This window comes from Myotis myotis, unplaced genomic scaffold (assembly GCF_014108235.1).
Source record: "Myotis myotis isolate mMyoMyo1 unplaced genomic scaffold, mMyoMyo1.p scaffold_m19_p_12, whole genome shotgun sequence".
Taxonomy (NCBI): Eukaryota; Metazoa; Chordata; class Mammalia; order Chiroptera; family Vespertilionidae; genus Myotis; species Myotis myotis.
The window spans coordinates 32,351,343-32,374,302 of NW_023416316.1; the positions used below are offsets into that span (position 1 = coordinate 32,351,343).

At 41.4% G+C, this 22,960-nt stretch overlaps 1 protein-coding gene across 2 annotated transcripts in view; it reads left to right on the forward strand.

Annotated features, from left to right (window-relative positions):
• Nucleotides 1-20,090, forward strand: part of FRMD3 (FERM domain containing 3) — a 228,982-nt gene extending 208,892 nt beyond the window's left edge. Inside the window, exons 14-15 of one of the 2 annotated variants that reach the window (XM_036330725.1) lie at nt 14,799-15,260; nt 19,869-20,090. In XM_036330725.1, coding sequence (XP_036186618.1) covers nt 14,799-15,260; nt 19,869-19,882 — 476 coding nt within the window. In that variant the 3' untranslated portion in view covers nt 19,883-20,090. Of the gene's footprint in view, nt 1-14,798; nt 15,702-19,868 lie in introns of those variants that run through there. The other variant, XM_036330724.1, reaches the window with a different exon arrangement.
• Nucleotides 20,091-22,960: the final 2,870 nt, after the last annotated feature.

Consider the following 22,960-nt stretch of genomic DNA (forward strand, 5'->3'; position numbering starts at 1 on the left):
GCTTTTAAAACAATTTTTTAAAATGTGGCTTGCATTATATTTTTATTGGACAGCACTGCTCTAGAACATAATGAAGGCTGCATATGTATTTTTTAAGGAAATCAAGGTGGTTTGTGCAGTTGCCTCCTTGTCATTTTATCTTCTGGGGCGTTCCAGTCTTAGGGCACCGTAAGGCATTTGCATGGGGTCCTCTGGTTAGATAGCTTAGAAAAGTCTGGGGTAAGGATGATGCATAATATTTCATTGTTTGTTAGAGGAGTGAGTAGAGAGTTTAAAAATAGCACCCCCTCCCTCCTTCCCGTTTCATGCTGATCCCTCCTGAGTTATTTCTGTTGGCCTCATTACGAACTGACATTTGATTCATTCAGTGGGCCCAGCCTAGGTCATTTAAAACAGAATGGACAGTTAGTGAAAGGTCAGAGCCACGATGGCTGGTGGTAGCTGCGCTGGGCCATGACAGACTGAGAAGACGGAGGGAGCAGGAAGAGCCAGCATGGCAAAATGCTTGGTCAAGATCCAGACTCGGCGGGGCCTCCGCCTGCAAATGGTGAACCACTGCAGCAGTGATGTGTTTGTCCGTCTGCTGAGACACGGCTCCAAGATCACAGCTAGAAACACGGGTAGGTGCCCTGCCCTGGGCTGCCCTGCCGAGACTGGAGAAGGGTGCGGGCTTCCGGCTTCCTGCTGGCTGCGGGCAGCTGGGCGGGAAGCCAAGGGGGAACAGTGTCAGAGGTTTGTGATACAGATGGGCAAGAGAGAGGGAGGGAGAAAAAAATAAAGACACGCAGGAAGGAGAGTGAGTAAACCAACGCGAGGGGAAAATGGAAAGGCCTGAAATGGGGGTCCTGGCTCTCTTATCGAGTGAAAATGGTGTGAAGGCATAAAAGCTAATAAATTACACTCTAGGCAGGGGGCTAGGAAGGAGGCAGTGGTGGTGTGTCCATTCCCCAGTGCTCAGGAATGATGGAAGATTATGAGAACAGATTGCCCAAAGGAAGCGAAGCATGCTCCCGCTCCTTTCATTGTTTCAGGGGTAAAATCTTCAAGTGTGCTTGCCCGGATGAGTGGAACCCCCTTTATGCTCAAAGCGTAGCTTTACTGAAACGCCTTCTCAGTTAAAGAATTGGAATCAAACTGATGTTCTGCCAATTTCCTTTTCATTGAAAATATCACAGTTTGTGGTCCTTGGGGGAAATCGGAATTAAAAATGAAATTCTAAAACTCAGAGCTTACAGCAGGAAAGAGGGTGCTGATTATCTATGTCTGTGTCTAGGTCTAGGTCCATGTATAGGTCTATGTCTATCTATCTATTTCTATCTCTATATCTCTATATATCTATATCTCTACCTATATATGTGATTTTCAACTAATTAAAAAAATCCTGGGAAGTGTTTGGATTGGCCATACCTCATGCACACATGTGGAACTGACTTTGAAGTGAAATTAATTTTATTTGTATACTGATAATAGGTAGTTGATATGTTCTTATAAAAGATTTTTAAAAGTACCAATATATAGAATGTTTTCCTTGACCCTAATATTCCCAATAACCAGTTTATGTATATTGACATGTACAAAAATGGAATTGTTCTGTATTATTTTACAGTTCATTTTCACTTTGTCATATGACTTGAAGGACTTTCCATATAAATATATATTACTCTGTATCCTTTTAAAAAATGGTTGAATAATATGTAGCATAGAGATACAATAATTTAATCACCAAATAATTGTTGGAAATTGGTGTTTCCTGTTTATTGGCTATAACAGACAGTGCTATGATGAAGAGGAATACACTGGCATTTCTCTACAATAGATTCTTAAAAGTGTTATTGTTGAGTTGAAAGATATACACAGTTTAAATTTTGATGAAATGGGCAAATCATCCTCTAAAAGACTAACATTCACTAGCAAAGTATGAAAATGTCTACTGCACATAATCACTAACCCTATGTGATCTTATTGTTTTAATTTACATGTCCCTTGTTACTAGTGAGGGTGAGCATCTTTTCAAATGATAATTGGCCATTAGCATTTCTCCTGGGAATTGCTTATTTACTTTGCATATTTCTGTTTTGTGTTTTTGTCCTTTCCTTATGGATTGTAGGGATTCTTTTATAATCTGCATATTAATCCTTTGTCTTTTATAAATATTAACTTGTTTTCTCCTACTTTGTTCTCAGCTTTCAACTTTTTAAAATATTAGCTTTGTGACAGACACTTAATTTTTTAAAAAAATATATTTTTATTGATTTCAGCGGGGAAGGGAGAAGGATAGAAGCATCAATGATGAGAGAGAATCATGGATTGAGCCCACAGCCTGGGCATGTGCCCTGACTGGAAATTGAACTGTGACTGCCTGCTTCACACAGGTCACTGAGCCACACCGGTCAGACGACATAGGCACTTTTACATGCACGACAACTGCTGCATGTGAAAACTACTTAATTTTTGTATATTCTTTGTCAGTTTTCCTTACTCCAAGATTATAAAAATGTGTCTTGTGTTTTTTCTTTGCAATTAATGCATTAGCTTGAACTTTGTGAAATTGCTGATACTCAACTGCTTTTAACATACAAAAATGGCAATTGCATATAGTAGTTTGATCTAACATTTGTTTTTATTTAAGCTGTTAACTTCTTTGGAATTTTTAAGTATATATGACATAAAGCAGGGATATATGTCCCCCCCACCTCCAATTGGTTAGCAGTTTTTCTCAAAGTTATTATGCTCTGAATTGTGTGTAGTATTCACGCTTCATTACTAACTTACAGTATAGTTGTGATATCAGGTAGGCCAAGTTCCCTCTCATCAATCTTGTCTCAACCTCAAATTTCTTAATTTTTCATGTGGACTTTCTCCATTTGTCATTTTTGAAAAGACATTGAGATTTGTATTGGAACTGCAGTGAATTTTAATTTATTTAGAGGAGAACTGCATCTTCAAACCAGGAAGTTCTCCTGTTCAGGAAGATCTGCATGTTTCTTCATGTCTCCCCCCACGCTGCCTGATTTTCCTTTATGTTGCTCAGCTATGTTTTAACAATGTCCTCAGGCAAGTTTTACATATTTCTTATTATAGATATTCTTGGATATTATGTGACTATTCTAATTTGTGCATTTAGCTACTTTGAATGGGATTTTCTATTATATTTTTATATGTTTTTCTGGTATGTAGTAAACCACTGCTTTGATATGTCGATACTGCATTTGAATTCTGATTAATTATCCTAGCTCTTTATTTGAATTTTTGGCTTGCTAGATAATAGTTTCACCTGGAAATAGAGTTCGTGCCTTCCTTTCCAATATTTACACTCCTTATTTTTTGTCTTTATCGTATTGCATTCTGTGGGCCTCCAGAATAACACTGAAGAATAGTGAGGGTTTTGTCATGTGCCCAACTTTGGTGTGATGATTGATTGTGATGACAGAGAGATTCACAAGATGGTATGACAGCTGCACCAGTTAGGATGCCATTAGCAACAAGTAACAGAGAATGCTAACAAACACTGGTTTAAATAAGGTGATTTATTATCCAAGACAACAAGTCCCGAGTCGGGAAGGATTCCAGCATTGAGAACGCAGGTTCATTTAATCTCTGGCCCTTCTCAGTGGGCCAGAAGTACCCGCAGACCATTTGCTGTCGGCATCACAGGGCTGCCAGAATTCCTGGTGTCTCAGATACAGCTTCTTTCTCTTGACATTGTTGTACCTTTCCAGGATGCTCTTTTTAGAAGCAAGAAACCTTCCTCAGAAGTTTCTCCTTGTTCCCATCAAGACTCTTTCCTTTTCATTTTCAGCATTGGCTCACATGCCCATTTCTTAACCACACACCATCATGAGACTGGAATCACCATGATTAGCCTAGACGAATCACCTGGGAGAGGAATGGATGATAAGGAGTCAACCTTGGGAAACAGCAGATAAGCATCTCTATCAGAGTAGTAATGGGGACAGGAGAGTTTTCCCAGAGGAAGTGACACACAGCATTTTAAAGAATGGGTAGGAGCCATCTGAGTGCAGAAGGGCATTCCAGGGAGAGGCAACAGTGTGCAAAGGCACAGAGGCATGAGGGAGCATGACACATTTGGGCACCTCTAGATAGATGAAAACATGTCGGGTAGAGAAGTGTGTTTGTGCCAAAGAGCTTAATCTTTAGCCGGAAAGTCACGAGCAACCTTTTAAGAAGGGAATTCATGTGACTAATTAGGCAGTTTGGAATGATTTTTCTGGCAACAATGGAGAAGGAGCCAGACTGAGATCAGGGAAACCAGTGGTAAGAATGGAGGAATGGAGAGGCAGGGACAGCTCTGAAAGTGAATATGGTAGCAGAGTTTGCAGAAGGTGGTGACAGATTAGATGCAAGCAGTGAGAGGTCCTGGTCACTCCCCAGATTGCTGGTGTGGGAGACTGGATTATGGCAGGTGGAAGAGGGAAAGCCTTTGGAGGAGGGGTGATAGTGATAATTTGAGTTTTGACATATGGAGGCGGATGTGTTTACCCTTTTGCATGGTTAGCCGAATTGATAGGAAGGTTTCAGGTGGAGGTGGGTCAGAGATTGAGTAACATGCGTTTACTAAACTAAGTGATATTCTGAGTTCTCTGGTCAAATAAATTTGGGGGATATTGAGGTAAATAAAGCAACACTGCTTTCTTCTCTTCAGGATGTTGCAGACATGTTAATATGCTACTAGTAATGTTACTGAGTGCTTGCCCCATGCCAGGCACTCCACATGCCTCCATGCGTGTATGCTGCTCCACGTAATATCCCCATGAAGTATGTCCTGGAGTTTCCCCCATTTTGTAGGTGAGGAAACTGGAAAAGAGTGGTTCAGTAACCTGGGCAAGGTCACAGGACAATTTGTAGAAGGTTGGGCTTCAAATACAGGAAGTTAACTTCAGAGCTTGTACTCTTTTTTTTTTTAAATCAACTATAGTCACCATGTTTTGCACTAGATCCCCAGACTTTATTCATCTTACAGCTGAAAGTTTGTACCCTTTTGTCAACCTCTCCCTATGTCCCACATCCCAGTCCCTGGGAACCACTTTTCTACTCTGTTTCTATGAGTGCGACAATTAAAAAAAAAAATTCCACATTTAAGTGATGCTATGCAGTACTTGTCTTTTTGTTTAGCTTATTCTCTTAGCATGTGTGGCTTTCAGGTTCAAAGGCTTGGAGAAAGAGCTGATGCAAAAATTGACACATAAGATGAAATATCAGTTTTGAAATTACGGGGGGGGGGGGGGGGGGGGAGCCAGGGGAAGACTGGACCATAGCAGTATAGTTCCGACCATAGCAGTCAGGTTGCGCTGTGTCTCCTTTCCCAGCTGCTTTTATTTACTAGAATACACAATTGCCTTTTAGGAATGCAAACAGACATATCAATGGTAATGTTTAGTAAACAGTAAGATTGTCAGGTTTTGGGGGAGTTTGCTTTAGGCCATTGAGTCAGCAGTAGGTAATAAAATGTAAATATTCACCCTGTGAATATCAAAATGAGTCCTCCAGCCTTCTGCCAGACTCCTCGCATTTATATTAATTACTGTTGATCTTGGTTTCCAGCATTAGCATAATGCCAAGGTTGTCACAAATGGCAGGACTTCCTTCTTTCTCATTGCTGAATAATAGTCCATTATGTATAGACTACATCTTCTTTACCCATTCATCTATCAATGGACATTTGGATTTTTTTTCATAGCTTGGCTATGAATAGGGCTGCATTGAACATGGGAGTACTGATACCTCTTTGATATCCTATTTTCATTTCCTCTGGATATATACCCAGCGTGGAACTGCTGGTTCATATGCTAGTTATATTTTTAGTTTTTTTGAGGAACCTCCATACTGTTTTTCATAGTGGCTACATCACTTTACATTTCACATCAACAGTGCCCAAGGGTTCTCTTCATTTTTACATCCTCACCAACATTTGTTATCTCTTATCTTTTTGATGATGATAGCCATAACTTGTTGATAACCAGAATGGTAAGCTGAGGTTTTTTCCCCTGGGGTCATGTCTCTCAACTCCCAAGAATGAGCTCCGTGGACCAGAAGATTTATGCAAAGCATGGAAAATTTATTACAAGCAGATTCAGACTCCTGCATGGGGAGGGGGCCCAAATAATGAGTTTCCAGTGAAGCCAGTAGGTCTAGGGGTATATATGTGCTATAAGCCTGCTCTATATCTATTTGCCATGTCCTAGCAGGCACATTAAAGGGCAGCCCAAAGGACTGATTATTGGGGGCTATGCGAACGTCAGCAGTAGGAAAGCCCAGTGTACACACTCATGTCCAGTAGTGGGGAGGCAAAGACAAGAGTTGCTTCCACAAAGGAAAAAAAGTCTGTTATCTTCTAGGCAAGATGAAAAATCCACCTGAAGAGCAAGACTGAGTACGGGAAATACCCATCCCACTGACACCAACCACACAGAGTGTCCCCACCAGGGCAGCTCCTGTGAGGGGTTGGAATGGCCCCTGAGGATTGAGTTGGGATGTAGTTTCCACTAAGCTTGATGAGGAACCAATCATTCCTTTGTCCAACTAATTTTAAGCAATTAGGTCAGGATTCAGGTTACCATCAAGCTATACCATTATTGTCACATGCCAGTCCACACCATTCACGTGATGCCATTGTGACAGAACTCCCCAGTAGGGGGCGTGCAGGAGGCAGCCAATCAATGATTCTCTCTGATGTTTCTATCCATCTCTCTTTCTCCCTCTCCCTTCCTCTCTGAAATCAATAAAAATATGTTGGAAAAAAAATTACCCCAAGTAACCCTAACTCCAAAGTCTTTTGCTAAGGAGGTTAGTGTGGAGAAATGCAGATGACAGGTGATCTGTTATCTCTTGATATTGCCATATTGTCCTTAAAGTGCCTTCTCACATTTTTCTTTTCTATACACTTCTGAGTCTTTCTACAAACTCAGGAGATAGTTAGGGGTTACAATTATCTTCATTTTGACACACTTGTTCTGGTGATACCAAATACTGCATTGCTTCATTCATAAAGGTTGTGGCACATAGGCAAACCAGATAAGGGCCATTGGCTGGTTTCTTTAGCTGTTTTGCATACACACAAACTGCTGGTAATCTCAGCTAAGGTATTTGGATTTTGTCATAAATGTGCTTGGAGTTAAGAGAGATTTCTGAATATAAATGTGAGCAATGCTTATTCCATCTTTACCTGCCACTAATTTTGCTGTATACTAAAATACACCTTCAGCAATGAGATGAACATTTTCAGTGACAGCATCTGTCCTCAGCTTGCTGAGTAGGTTGTGTTGTGGTGCATGGAGTGTCTTTAGGGAGTTCTGTCACAATGGCATCACGTGAATGGTGTGGACTGGCATGTGAAACCCGCTTGACTATCTGTGGCAGGCACACTGCCTACCCATCATCAATGGGCAGTCTTTTCCATCAGTATCTTTAGATTCTCACTATTTTACTTTATCTATCTATCTATCTATTTATTCTTTTTGTTTATTTTTACCTGAGGATATTTTTCCATTGATTTTTAGAGAGAGTGGAAGGGAGGGGTGAGAGAGACGCATCAACTGTTTGCCTCCCACACACACCAGGGGACTGAACCTGCAACTGAGGTACGTGCCCTTGACCAGAATCAAACCTGGGACCCTTCAGTCCGCAGGCTGATGCTCTATCCACTGATCCAAACAGGCTATGGCAGCCGTGGGCAAACTACGGCCCGCAGGCCGGATCTGGCCTGTTTGAAATGAATAAAACTATTGAAAAAAAAGACCGTACCCTTTTATGTAATGATGTTTACTTTGAATTTATATTAGTTCACACAAACACTCCATGCTTTTGTTCCGGCCCTCCGGTCCAGTTTAAGAACCCATTGTGGCCCTCGAGTCAAAAAGTTTGCCCACCCGTGGGTTAGGGCATGATTCTATTTCATTTTATATAGTATTTCTTCAAATTGGATAATGACAATAATGGTATAAAAACATAGTTATATCACTACAATAAAATGTACTTATAATAGTTAACATTTATTGAATGTTAGAAACTTTCAGAAACGTTTGCAGCTATTTTCTAACTTTAATTGTGCTGAATAATTAAACTTGGAAACTATTTCCTAAATCACTGTCACTTGACTCCTTTAAAAAAAGCATTCAGACTTTGAGCTTTGTGAATATATTCAGGAGGCTTCTCATACGTGATTGAAATAAAATTAATTTAATGGAGCAGAGTAGATAATCTTATTAATTTCATATTTTGGTCTCCTTGGATATTTTTTGTTGGAATTCACCAGGAAAGGTGTGTAGGAAACTTTGAGCAACTATCATGTAAAGAAAATTAAGAAAATATGAATAACCAACTATAATTCTCCTTGTACTCTATAACAGTAGACTTGTTAGGAAACTAATCTATTTGTTAGTAAAATGATATTGCTTGATAATAGATCAAATGCAGCCTAATGTTCTTTGGTAAGCTACTAACATCTTATTTCTCTCTATATATTTTTTCATAGATAGCACTTAGGCCTCCATAATGTCATTTAACCTTCACCGCAGCCTTATGAGTTAGGTGTACTCTTGTGTTATAGCTAAGCAAACCGAGCTCCAAGAATATTAAGTATCTTAAATTAAAAATTACTTAATTACTACAGTCTCTTAATATAAGTGGCAAAGCTTGGATTTAAAGCCAGGGTTGTCTAACCTTTGTCTGGTCTCTTCTCCCAGCTGCTTTATAATTTGAGCATAGAGATGAGGGGGGAGTAAGATGAAACTCCAGCACATCTAACACTAGCAGTTAGAAAATCTCTGAGAGGAAGAGAAAGCATTTATTTCCCCACCTACCTCCTCCTTTTCAGAAAAGTGGTGACTTCTGTTAATGAGATCAAGGTACTGGATTTGAAACATCAGGAATCTAGCTGATTTTATTATAGTAGCATCTATTGACTAACACAGCCTATATGCCTAAAAAGACCCACAGGCACCTTTTGTATTGACTGTACAGACATTTTATAAAATCTGAATTTTAAAGCTTTCAGATGGAGTAAAATATGGTCAGGTTTTCCTCAGTGACCACCATTCCCTATTGTCCCACACCTGGCCCACACTCATTCACATTAGGCAACCACCTGGCCCATGGAGGCACTGGTCTTTGTGACCCTGGATTAGTTACTGTGATTATCTTCCCCAGAAGCTACTTACTTTACTTTTTGCTATGCTCTATTTTTTCTCCTTATACCTTGGATTTTTCAGAAGGAAAACGAGGGAAAGAGAATAGGGAGAGCTGGGGACAGGGACTGAAATTTTACATAATGTGGCTAGGAAGGTCTCACTGGGAAGGTGACATTTGCTTAAAGACCTGCAAAGAGGGAGAGAGCATGAACCTATCTGCAGAGACGGTGCTCCGAGCAGAGGGGACAGCAAGTGCAAAGGCCCTTTGGTGGGAGCATGACTGGCATGTTGGAGGAACGGTAGGCATCTGTGTGGCTGGAGTGTAGTGAACAAGTGAGTCACAGGAGAGCAAGGTCAGAGAGGTTAGGAGGGATGGGAGGAGGGCACACTGAGTAGCTCCCTAGACATCCCTGCAAGGACTGTGCTTATGCTCTGAGAAAGGTGAAAAGCATTAGAGAATGTTGAGCAGCTAAGTGACATGATCCACCTTATGTTTTCAAAGGCTCACTCAGGCTGCTGTGTTGATAATGGCCCTTCCATGGGCAAGGGCTGAAGCAGGAGACCTGATCAGATGCTGTTGCAGTCATCGAAATGAGAAAGGATGGTGGCTTGGACCAGGGTGCTAATAGAGGTGGTGGTGAGAAGTAGTTCGATTCTGGATATGTTTTAAAGGTAGAGACATTGCCAAAACCGGTTTGGCTCAGTGGATAGAGCGTCAGCCTGCGGACTGAAGGGTCCCGGGTTCGATTCCGGTCAAGGGCATGTACCTGGGTTGCGGGCACATCCCCAGTGGGGGATGTGCAGGAGGCAGCTGATCGATGTTTCTCTCTCATCGATATTTCTAACTCTCTATCTCTCTCTCTTTCACTCTGTAAAAAAATCAATAAAAATATATTTTAAAAAAAAATAAATAAATAAAGGTAGAGACATAGAAGTGCTGACAGGTCCGATGTGGTTGTGAATTGAGGAAGGTCAAGGTTTCTGGTCTGAACTACTGGAAGAATGGAGTTGCCATCAATAAAACACTGCAGTCTGGAAACTTGGGATTTTCCATAACCTCTTGTTATTGGGAGAGGCTTTTGGAAGGCAGAGACAGGGGGAGGAAGGGCTGGATATTAGGAAAAGGAGACTTAAGGAGGAAAGGCCACGCATGTGAGAAAAGGCTGTTAGAATACAGAGCATGGGAGATCTGTGTGACCACAGGGGCAAAGAAAATAGCCAGTGGGAGTGGTCTTTGAAGAGCAGTAATACTGGTCAGATACAATATGTTATGTTCACTGCTTTCTGAAGGAAAAGAATACTATGGCTCTCCTGGGGATATGGAATACCAGAACGTAAAGATGTAGCATTCCAAATAGTCCTAACTCTTGTCATCTTTCTCTATAATTCCGATACTTTCTCCCTTCAGGTTTCATGAGGTATTATAGGATAGTAGGAAATTTATGGCTTGCATTTATTTATTTATTTATTTATTTATTTATTTATTTATTTATTTTTCTGTGTGTTTCAAATAAAACTTTATTTACAAAAACAGGAAGAGTGCTAGATTTGGCTCATGATCAGTGGTTTGCCAACTCCGATCAGTTATGAATTATGTTAGCAGTAAGGTGAGCCCTCAAAATCAGGGGTCCTGGTAGAACACAAAGGATACACGTGTTCAAGACAGCAAGGCAAATATCTTTACTCCTGTGGAGCATGTGCACGCACAGGGTCTGGCGGCACACACACTATTTATTTATTTATTATTTATTTTTTTTAATATATATTTTATTGATTTTTTACAGAGAGGAATGGAGAGGGACAGAGAGTTAGAAACATCGATCAGCTGCCTCCTGCACACTCCCCACTGGGGATGTGCCCGCAACCAAGGTACATGTCCTTGACCGGAATCGAACCTGGAACCCTTGAGTCTGCAGGCCGAAGCTCTATCCACTGAGCCAAATCGGTCAGGGCAAAACTAACCATTTTGAAGTGAACAATTTAGTGGCATTTAGTACATTCACACTGTTTCACAGTTAACACTATTATTTAGTTTCAGAATATTTTTATTGCCCCAAAGGAAGCCTCAAACCCATTAAGCATTTACTCCCTTTTCCCCTCTTGTCTCAGCACCCTGGCAGAGGCATTAGGCCTGGGCAGGCGACCCCCAGCACCCGCAATCATCAGATCCGCCCTGCTCCTCACCATCACCGGCTCCCTCCCTGTTCGCCGCCTTCGCCAGCTCCACCCCTGCCCAGGCCTAAAGCCTCTGACCGAGGCGTTAGGCCTGGGCAGGGGACCCCGAGCTCCCCACCATCGCTGACTCCACCCCTGCTCCCTGCCATCGCCGGCTCCGCCCCTGCCCAGGCCTAACTCCTCAAGGCATTAGGCCTGGGAAGGAGACCCCTCAGGTCTGATTGCAGGCTCTGATTGCCGCTGGGCGCCTATGTATGCAAATTAACCGCCATCTTTGTTTGGTTAATTTGCATACTCATCCAATTGGCTGGTGGGCATAGCAAAGGTATGGCCAATTTGCATGTTTGTCTATTATTAGGTAAGATATGCTTTCTCTTCCTCTCTGGAATTCCCAGAATATTGTTTCACTCTTTTCATTCAGTTTTCTTTTTTTTTCTCTGACTGGATAAATTTCAAATGTCCTATCTTCCAAGTTGCTGATTCTCTGGCATGGTCTAGTCTGCTTCTGAAGCTCTCTACTGAATTTTCCCATTTAATTATTGTATTTTTCAGCTCTAAGATTTCTGTTTGGGTAATTTTCTCAATGGTTTCTGTTGAACTTCTCATTTTGTTCACTCATTATTTTCCCAGTTTTGTTTAGTTGCCTGTCTATATGTTTTTATAGTTCACTAAACTTCTTTAAGAGGATTATTCTGAATAATTTGTCTGACATGTCATAGATCCCTATTTCTTTAGGTTACTAGTACTTTATTAATTTTGCATAGTGGTATCATATTCACCTGACTTTTCATGATTCTTGATTTCTTATTTTGATATCTGTGTACTTGTATTAGTGGTATTTTCTTCCAGATGTTGTTGAAGAACTCTGTGACAAAACAAATCTGCAGTCAGCTCACTTTGGGTTGTTGGATGTTTCTGCTACTAGAGCCTATTTTGGGGTGAGGCAATGGTTCAAGCTCTGAGGTCAGAGACTGGGGATGTGTGCCACTGGCTGAGAACAGCTGCATAGGGCTACTGGCCTTTGTTCTCTGTCCAAATGAGGCTGTAGGATGGGCTCTGTACTAGTAGTTGCCTGTACTCTGTGGTCAGGATTACTACTACACAGTCAGGACTGTCTATACTCAGCAGTAGGTGGGGCTATGAATTAGCTGTGCAGGCCCTGGGTCCCATCCTGCTACTTCACTAGGTAGGGAAGCTCACTGTTAACCAGAATCAGGTAAGAGTGTACACTAGATATCCTGGTTAGGTGAAGCCACAGTTTTTATCTGCAGATAGGAAAAGCCACAAGCTATTCAAGGGCCACTGTAAGCAGCACTATTAGATGGTAGGGCAGTCTGAAGGCTGTATTCAGCAATGAGTGAGACTATGAAAGAGCTTCTCTGCCTACGTGCAATGGGAGAAGCAGCTTCAAGGCCACTAAGGTTCTTCATTTGTGGTCTTCACACAAACTCACCTGTGCTCCAACCTCCCTGGCTGAACAGGACTACTTGTTTTGCTCTGGGGACCATCGCTTTGCTTACCTGCCTCTCAGCTTGAGCGTTGCTGAGTAATATAGTTTTCAGGTAATATAGCCCTTCCTGTCTGGATGAGCCTTAGGAGGGTTCACTTCAGGCAACTTAAATTTTCTTGAACAGACTTTTTAGTCAGGAGGGGCCAGAAGCTAGGTTTCAAGTGTTTGGGGCTATGACACTCAATTCTTTAGCCTGGGCACAGGCAGACCAGGTTCCAGGACTGGCAAAACTTTTGGAGAACTCAACTGAGGCACGCCCCCCACTGAGCTCCCTGGTCACACTGTGCTACCAACTTGGTTCTGCAGACGCACAAAGCTGCTCATTGGGGTTACTACTTGGGCTTTGCAGGTATCAGGGCAGTCTACTAAGATCTGCATGTTGGTTGTTGGAGGCCCCTCCCCCTTCTCTATCACAATCAGATTCCCAGTGGTTGAGTCCTGCAGATTCCCCTGTAGTCCCTGGGGTGAAACCTGAGTAAGAGCTCCCAGGAAGTGACCCACAATACTCAGGGGTTTGGATATCACTAAAGGCTCAGGGCAGACCTCTCTGTGCGATGCTGTGCTGGTTTGGGGGCAGTCATTCTTGGTCTCTGTGGTGCAGGGTGTACTTCAGCCTAGCATCCCGTGTTCTAGGATTCAATCATTGGTGTCTTGTCCGTGAATTTTTGCTAGTTGGAAGTAAAGTCAAGACTGACCTATGTTGCTATCTGGGTGACATCACTTCCTGCATATATTGAAGAGGGAAATCCTGAAATATATTCATTAAAAGCTGGTTTACAATTACCTAATGCACATGGTCACCAATTTGGTATTGTGTTGTAGAACCATCCTGGAGAACATGTCTTTGATCCTGCTTTGATTTCCCACTACGTACCCAAGGCTCAAAATTAGGAGAGCTGGCCTTAGGCTGACAGTAGGTGACTAGAATTCCCATCTGTAAAATGAGGAGTTGAGACACCTCTCCTACAATAAACTTTAGGAAATAATATTCATACCTTTTGACAAAGAAGTTTTCCTTTTGGACATCTATGCAAATGAACTAAAAAACAGAAGGAAATTTATATGTAAAGATGTCTCTTATAGCATTTTTTTTTTTTTACAATTGTGAAGCAGTCTAAATGTTTGCCAATAGGCAACTAATACTGTATTAACTGAACATAATTTGACAACTATTATAAATACAAAATGGGAGTTTATTTCAATGTAGAAAATGTCTGAGCTAAAATGTTAAAAGTAGCAAGGTGAAAGTTTGTGCACATATTTGCAATTACACAGACTAGAAAACTATCTACATAATAAAAGCCTAAGCAACCATTACGGTGGAACTACCAGAATGACCAGTAGCTATGATGTACACTTGACCACCAGGGGGAAGATGCTCAACACAGGAGCTGCCTCCTGGTGGTTAGTGCGCTCCCATAGGGGGAGTGCTGCTTAGCCAGAAGCCGGGCTCACAGCTGGTGAGTGCAGCGGCGGTGGCAAGAGCCTCTCCCGCAGTAAGGAGAGAGGGGTCCCAGACTGCGAGAGCCCCAGACTGTGAAAGGGATGTCTGACTGCTGGGGATCAGGCCTAAGCTGCAGGCAGACATTCCACGAAGGGTCCCGGACTGTGAGAGGGCCCAGGCCGGGCTGAGGGATTCCCCGCCCCCCCCCCCCCCCAGTGCATGAATTTTGTGCACCGGGCCTCTAGTATATAACATAATAACTGTTTATAATTGGATAGTAATATAATTATACTATAATACTTTGACAGTGTTGACTTCTAAAAGATACCATTCAAAATTAGAATAGTGATTTATTGTCATTTTATTCTTGCAAATGATCAAAGTTGAAGGTCATAATTGCACACATAAATGTAAACACGCCAACCATAAGAGGTGCGTCTTTTTTTTATTTTTTATTTTTTGGTGTGTTTCCATCTTTGGGGAAAAAGCAAACCTGAATTAAAAAAAAAATGTCTCTTTACAGGTATTCCTTTGCCAAAAGAAGATGACATTTCTGCCCCCTTGATCTCCAGCTCACCGGTGAAAGAAGCCCGGGAGTATGAAGACCCCCCAAGCGAAGAGGAAGATAAAATAAAAGAAGAGCCTTTGACTATCTCTGAACTGTCATATAACCCCAGTGCAAGCCTGCTCCCCACCCCAGTTGATGATGATGAGATTGACATGCTCTTTGACTGTCCATCTAGGCATGAGTTGGAAAGAGAAGACCTAGATTCATTTGAGGAACTGGAAGCAGATGAAAATGCCTTTTTGATGGCTGAAGAAGAGGAGCTAAAGGAGGCTCACCGAGCTTTGTCATGGAGCTATGACATTCTGACCGGCCATATTCGGGTGAACCCACTGGTCAAGAGTTTTTCCAGGCTCCTTGTGGTGGGCCTGGGGCTGCTGCTCTTTGTATTCCCCCTGCTCCTCCTCCTTTTGGAGTCAGGTATTGATCTCTCCTTCTTATGTGAAATCCGCCAGACGCCAGAGTTTGAGCAGTTTCACTATGAATATTACTGTCCTCTCAAGGAGTGGGTGGCTGGCAAAGTAAACCTCATTCTCTATATGCTGGGTTGCTCATAAAATACATATCTCATATTACTAAGGGCTATATTCAATATTAGTGATGTGTATTTCTCAAGCAAATGCCTGGTTCTGAATGGTCAAGGAGCCGTCAACACGTGTTCCTTACTCAAAATTAATTATTCAGACCTTTAAGTTAGCTTTCCATAATTCACTGCACTTAATAAGTTTAAATCAAACACAGTAATTTCAGTTATAGGTCAGGGAGTTGGCCTCTAAATAACCCAAAATGTTTATTTTTATTATATCACAGGCAGACTCTTTATCTATTATAATACATAATACATTGAGCTGAATTAGATTTCCCCCCCTTTTAATAGTTATCATCATTATAAGATATAAGGTTCAGAATCAGAATTTTAGTGAAAATTCAAGAGAAAGTTTTTGAATATAATCCTTAGTGAAAATAATGTCCTCTAACCAATGCCTATACTGTTAAATTAATGCTGGGTTTTTGTTTTTTTAAAAATATTTTTATGTGTTCAGAATATTTTGGTAAATTTTTAGCAAAAAACAAAAGAAAAAAAGAAAAAAAAAAGAAGCCTCCTGGAGTTATTGTACAGACTGTAAGACTAATGCACAAAGGGTATGTTGGGAATTTTTTAATGTTTCAGCCCAGGTTTGTTTTTAAAAATAATTTTGGGTAAAAAAAATCCCATAATTTGTTGTTAGCTGCATATGAGGTAGAAAATAGGTAGAAAGACTGTAGTAAGTAGGCTCCTAAAACAAATGACGGAACTGGAGGATGTAGAAACTGAGCATCAAATGGACCACAGGGTCCATTTTCAAAAGTATTTGGATGAGAGGACTTGCTACTTTCATTTGCATTCTGTCCATATATTTTGGCTAAGGAAGCAAAACTTTAAAGGAAAAAGTAAAGATATGTGCCAATTAATTGCATGTTATGGTACATTTATCCATGAGTGGAAGCAGATGTTGGACAAATGGCAAGTAGCAAAAACTGTTTTGGTGAGGCTGGTAGGCAAGTGGTGGTAGGAAGGTGATCTATTTTATGGAAGTGATGGTGATGCAAGGTATTGGATACTGTAAAGAACAGCACACTCGCTGTCCACGTTGACATGAATATATTTAAGTGGATCTAAATAAAAGTGGAGAAATGTTAAGGTACATTTTTGGTTCCTCATGCCATTCATTGTGTTTCTGTGGAAGAAACTTTAAAAGAAGTATGTGTATGTGAGAGAGGGGGTGGGGAGAGAACGGATTCTGGCTTTTTGATAAATGCCAATTATCTTTTGTGATAGTAATTATATTCTTTTCCTGGTTTCTTTAAGAACTCATTCATAATTGGGGCTCTCGTTAAGGAAGTAGGCGGGATTCATTAAATGACATATTTCAGCTTGGGTGAAGTAGTGAGATTCAGTAGAAGGGACAAATGTTCTAGTACCTTCCTTCATACCATTAAATCCATGACAGAAAGGCTCTGATGCCTTCCCAGGCAGCATAATGACCAATCCTGCGGTATACCGTAAGTGAGAAAGGTAAGAGCAAGGAGGTTTGGATTTCTCCATGAATTGAAAATGTTCCATTGCCTTCATTTACAAAGAGATTGGGCTTCCTGTAATCTCTCCCTAACTCCAATGGACACTTCAGTTTTATATTAGCATAATCTCCACACTGGTCATTCCAGTCCTACTTACTCATAGAGCTCTGAGTGCTTTATTAGATATTCAATTTTGAAAGTAAGTTTTAAAAGTTAGCTTATGAAGCCTTCAGTTAAGCAAACTATAATATTCATTTTATATTAAGTTTGTAGGGTGTTCTTTCTCATGTGCTTTCTTTTTTCATTTTAATGTTTCATACCTGAAATTGGATAACAATATATACACATATATTTTCTATAGTTCATTTTGGAAGTTTGCAAATGACCGGCTTTGAAATTGAAGTTATTTCCCCCCCTCCCTTTTCATACGACATTGAAGTCATACTTTCTGATAAAAGGGCCCACCAGTGTTCCCTTTCTGATTATGCTTCAATTTCTGACCATGCCAAATCATCTAGCTTTCGTCCTTTAAAATAATATTTTTAAATTATGGAAGAAATATATTGCCCATCATAAAACATTTGAAAACTACTGACAGGATAAATATCACATGTAGTCCAACCATGCAGATCTATATTAATTAGTAATACATTTATTATTTTTACATTTCCAGCTAACATCTCTTTTTTCTCTTAGGCGAAAACTTGATTATTGAATAGAAATATTTTAAGTGAAGGAGTTGACAGGATAGGGTCGGCTGAATTTAAACAATAGTCACCAAAAGTAAAAGTGGGATAGAATAAGAGCCATTTTAGGAATACCACTTAAGTTTGGTAGAAGACTTGTCACCAGCTGCCTGAATGAAATGAGAAAAAGACTGCTTCCAAGATGGAAAGTATATAATAATATAGTGAGATACAGTGGTCAAAGCAAGTGTGTGAGTATATGTATAGTCCATATTATTGGCATATGTGTTTATGTATGAATATATGTCACCCCACTGATATGCCCCTCATACACAGTTGTGTTTACTTTTTCCCAATTGAGGAATTTGTGATGTTATTATTCCTTTTCCCCTATCAGTTATCATGGTGGATAAAACAGTCTCAAAGGTTTCAATTTCTCATGAAAATCACTGTGTGTACATAATTATAAATATACACACACATATATGGCAAATACATATACACACACAATCTTGTCTTTAGTGCTATTGCAAGTTGGATCATGAAAAAGTGTAGGTAAAGTATTGTGTTTCTGTCTGTGCTTGGAACATGTAAAATGTTATGTATTTGGAATATATTTTGTGGCTTGTCTAATATTTATAAAATCAACTCTGGGAAGAATTCAATATGAATTGATTTCATTGAAATACTAGGGATATGGGGGCCATGTTACCTATAATTGGAGCCTTATCTTTGTATAGTGAAATTTGCATTTCTATGTCAACATTCAGATTGTTTTATATGTTAATATGGTGGCAGAAATCCCTAATAAACGTACTCTGGGGAAAAATGTTTCAGCAATCATTTAGTTTTATTCACAGCAAAACTGTATAAATAGGCTGTTGGAAACAACAGAAAGGTGTCATCTAGGACCATGAAATGAGGTCACCCTTGAATGGTGACAGTGTGAAAAACATGACAGACAATGGATGGGAGTAATATTTTGCAGAAGCCACCCTGGCTAAAAGCAGGAATATTGGGTATACTGGAAAAACACCCATCTGAGAGACAGCTATGGCACCAAGGTAACTAGAGAAACAGAAAAAAAAAGGAGTGTTCTGCATGACAGGTAGGAGGGAGGAGGAAGGAATTTAGAGTGCTAGAAATTAGTATGTCACCATTTCTGGCCTGAAAAGGGTGTCTTCCTGTGCTAGGAATAGTTACGCAGCTTCGGCTCTGCAACACTTGCCATTCACCTTCTCCTGCCTGTTCATGGCCCTGGGAGAATTTGCCTTTTCTATTCTATCCCTATCTTCTCCTCCATGCAGCATGGCCCTCTGCTTTGGTTTGTCACAAAGCTAAAACTGCACACCTGACAGTGAAATCAGAGGGTTTTATTCTGCATGAAGCAAAAGGGACTCTCTGTGCTACAGGAACACCATGTGTCCTGTGGAACTGTACCCCAGCTGTGTGGCCCCTTAAGTCTATCAAGTTCTTCCCCCCTGCCCAGTTTTATCGAGATATAATTAACATATGACACTGTATTAGTTTTAGGTATACAACAATGATTGAGTTTAGCAAAATCCATTACCTAACAGTTACAATTTTTTTCTTGTGATGAGAACTTTTAAGATCTAACTCTCTTAGCAACTTTCAAATATGCAATACAGTATTATCAACTGTACTCACCATACTGTATATTATACTCTCTGAACTTATTTATCTTACAATTAGAAATTTGTACCTTCTGACCCCTTTCATCCATTTCACCCATTGGAGGTGTGGGGGTGTGTGAAGTCTGTCAAGTTCAAGTTCTTACTCAGCAGTCCCCAGAGGTTCAGGATCTAGAGTACAGGCAAGAAAAGGAATCCATGGTTAGTGTGCAGGCATGAGCTGACATGGACCTACTGTCCCAGCTCTAGTCAGTACCTTTTTGCGGGTTTAGTATCTGCAGGCTGGAAGGCTCGCACAAAATGATCTTTGGCCACTTAGTTGTTGAGTGTTCCAGGCTCCCAACCTAACCTTGCCGCTTGGTAGAAACCCTTTCCTTATTCTATCATTTCTTGCTCAAATAAATAGAGGAAAGATCTCTTAAACACACACTCCAGCTTGGAAGGAAAGTACTGGGGAGGAGCTTCCATCTGTGGGGTAATCTTGGGATGGTTATGATTGATGAATTTGAGACTCTTTGGGCCATCTTTCTCTTCTGGGTGGAGATATTGTGCTAAAAGTCCCTGCTTACTTGTCCTCCTGCTTCTCTCTCTCTCTCTCTCTCTTTCTCTTGGACCTGCTTTTGGGCATCCAGTCTCCATGCAGTAAACAGACCCAGCAGGACCTGCCCGTGGTGGGCCAGTCAGGACTCTGCTCTCCACAATCCAGCCTCGTTTGTGATGGGGTGGGTAAGTCTGGCGAGCCCTGCCCAGTGGGCTCAGCTGTCGTCACTTCAGAGAGGACAAAAGAAGCCTCACTTGGGCCTCAAATCCCAGCTGTGTTCTCCAATCCATCAATAAAACTGATTTTAATCCTCTTTTGGCCAAAGTGTATTATTTATTGGGAACTGGGGTTGGGAGGAGCAAGATTTACACTAAACACACTCAAGAACGTTCAGGATCTCTGCAGCCTCCAATGTTGCAAGGAAGGAGTGGAGAGGTTGCTCCTGGCTGACCCTCAAGCATCAGGGGATGTCTGCCACTGACCTCAGCATGTCACCATTTCTGGCCAGAAAAAGGTGTCTTCCTGTGCTAGGAATAGCTACCCATGCCTTGCAAATGGGTGAGGGAACTTGGGACTTAAAATCTTAGTAAAGACCAGGGCATTGATTGGAAGCACACATCTCTACTCTTTACCTATGGCTGATGCTTACCCAATATCACTTTGGAAAGAGAACCAAGGCCACTTTTCTGACTGTAAAGGAAAACTCTCAGAACAAAGGATAAGCTTTGTGTGAGTATCAAGTATTGAAACAAGTCTTGCAAATTATTCAGCTCCTCCAATTAACACGGATCAACTGAGTCTCCTCATCTACAAGAATTATGATTTTGGCAATTACAAGGATTTTGAGTTTTCCAAGGTAAGTACCCTTCAAGGAAGACAATGATTATTAACATACTAGAGGCCTGGTGCATGAAATGCATGCATGGGGGGCGGAGGGGTGGGGTGCCCCTCAGCCCAGCCTGCACCCTCCCACAATCTGGAACCTTTCGGGGGATGTCCGACTGCCAGTTTAGGCCTGATCCTGAGGACCTAACCACTCTGCCTGCCTGCCTGATCGCCCCTAACCATTCACCTGACTGCCTGATCGCCCCAAACCATTCACCTGCCTGCCTGATCGCCCCTAACCACTCATCTGCCTGCCTGATCACCCCTAATCACTCGCCTGCCTGCCTGATTGCCCCTAACCACTTGCCTGCCTGCCTGATCGCTCCTAACTGCTTACTGGGGGGTGAGGCCAGCTGGGGCGAGGAGCCGTGGTCGTTCTGGTCTCTGGTCGTTCTGGTTGTTTCGCCTTTTTGGTCACTGGGCTTTTATTATATAGGACAGACAAACCAACATTAGTTTTCACTCTGCTTGGCAGTTAAGTTCTTCATTAAGCGAAAAACTCAGTGTTCTGATTAAAGCATCACTCTCCTGTAATTTCCTGGGGAATCAGCTTCCTTCCACCTTGAATCAGCCTGAGTGTCCTGACAACCCTGAGCTGCTGGTTTTGCAGCTGCAAATAATTGTGAGCTCATAAATGTACTGCTCCCTGGTCACAGGATTACTGTATAATTTTTTGTACAAACCAGGACTCTTTTGAGAGTGAAAGGGGATATTTTTAATGATTATGTCATAGAAACAGGGGTCAAATAGGACTGATTCAGATACTCTGCCATAAGGTTTTGCCCAATCAGCTAGATGCCCTCTTTTAACAATTCCTCCAGCTTGGTCCTCTAAAATATTGACAAGGTGAAATAGGGAAGGATTATTGCTCTATAGTCATAGTTCTCCTACTTGCCATGAAGAACCAGACTAAAGTTCACCAAAATTAATTATATCATGTGTTTTAAACAAGTCTTCTGGCATCAAATATTTAATGCTAAATACTCAATTTGTTCATTTATAATGTTGATTTCTTATTTGATATGAGGCAGGTAGAGTTATTATGATCTCAATGTTGCTTTCACCTCCGTAGTTCTGAATTTGACTTTTCTGAACTACACACAGAACAATGATGACTTGCTTAACTGTGAGCAAACGATTCACACTAAGGACACGCAAAACTGAGTTGTACAAAAGCCAAGTTGGTCATTTATCATGAGAAGTGCCAGTCAGCTTGGCACTAGTTTGCTGGATGCTCCACCCCTGCTCTTCCCAGAACATAAGCTGTAATGTGAACCCAACACTATCAATGAGTACGAGGAATCACCGCTGGAAAGCTGCCTCTCTGGGCAGTCTGCCCCAACAGACCTATCTCAAAAAGGCTGGGGATGCATTATATACATTTTATTCCAAATCTCCCATTTTTGCAAATTTCTTGTGGTAGAAGCTAGAAGGGGATCTTAACACCATTTCCTCATCATCCTGTGCCCAGAATTAGACTAAGTTTCCCAGCCTCCTGTACTTAGGTATGACAATATTTCTGATTTGTGGCCATTGGAATTGAACAGGGAGTGATCTGTGTCACCTCCAAGCCCTGCACTAAGTGTGCACCTCCATTTGCCACTAGATGTCAACACCTGTAGTGACTTTGAAGCCACCATTTTAGGATGTTGTAGTTACCAGCAACTTAGATCCCTGAATGACTGTGTGGAGCAGAGCCTCCCCTACCTCACCCCAAACCAGACCTGTCTTGGACTGTTACTTGAGCAACAAAGCCTTAACTGAGCAATTTCCAAGTCTTTTGTTGTCACCACTCCTTTCCCTCAGGAAGGAGACTATAGATGAAAGAAGGTATCGGAACAGCTCAGCACTGGAGTTTCCCGGGAGATTCTACTAGAGAACCACTGTGCAGAGGGGAGGATATGCCTTCTGTGCCTGAGAATGCCAGACCTTGGTAAGGACCTACGTTTGGTGCTAATATATCTTGTCACTTTTGCTTTCTGGGGCTCAACTGAAACCTCACATAGTTAGAACCAAAAGTAGTCCACCTGATGGGCAAAATCACCCCTGGTTGAGTTTTACCAGATTCAGAAGTGATTTCATGGGTGTGTGACCTGTGAATTTTATAGAGTCTGCTCTCTAGCATTTGGTGTAATGCTCTGCTCTCACCATCCTGAAATTCATAATAATTCTATCTTTGAACTTATGTTTTTTTAAAAATATATTTTTATTGATTTCCGAAAGAGGAGGGGAGAGGGAGAGATAGAAACATCAATGATCAGAGAGAATCATTGACTTGCTGCCTCCCGCACGCCCCCC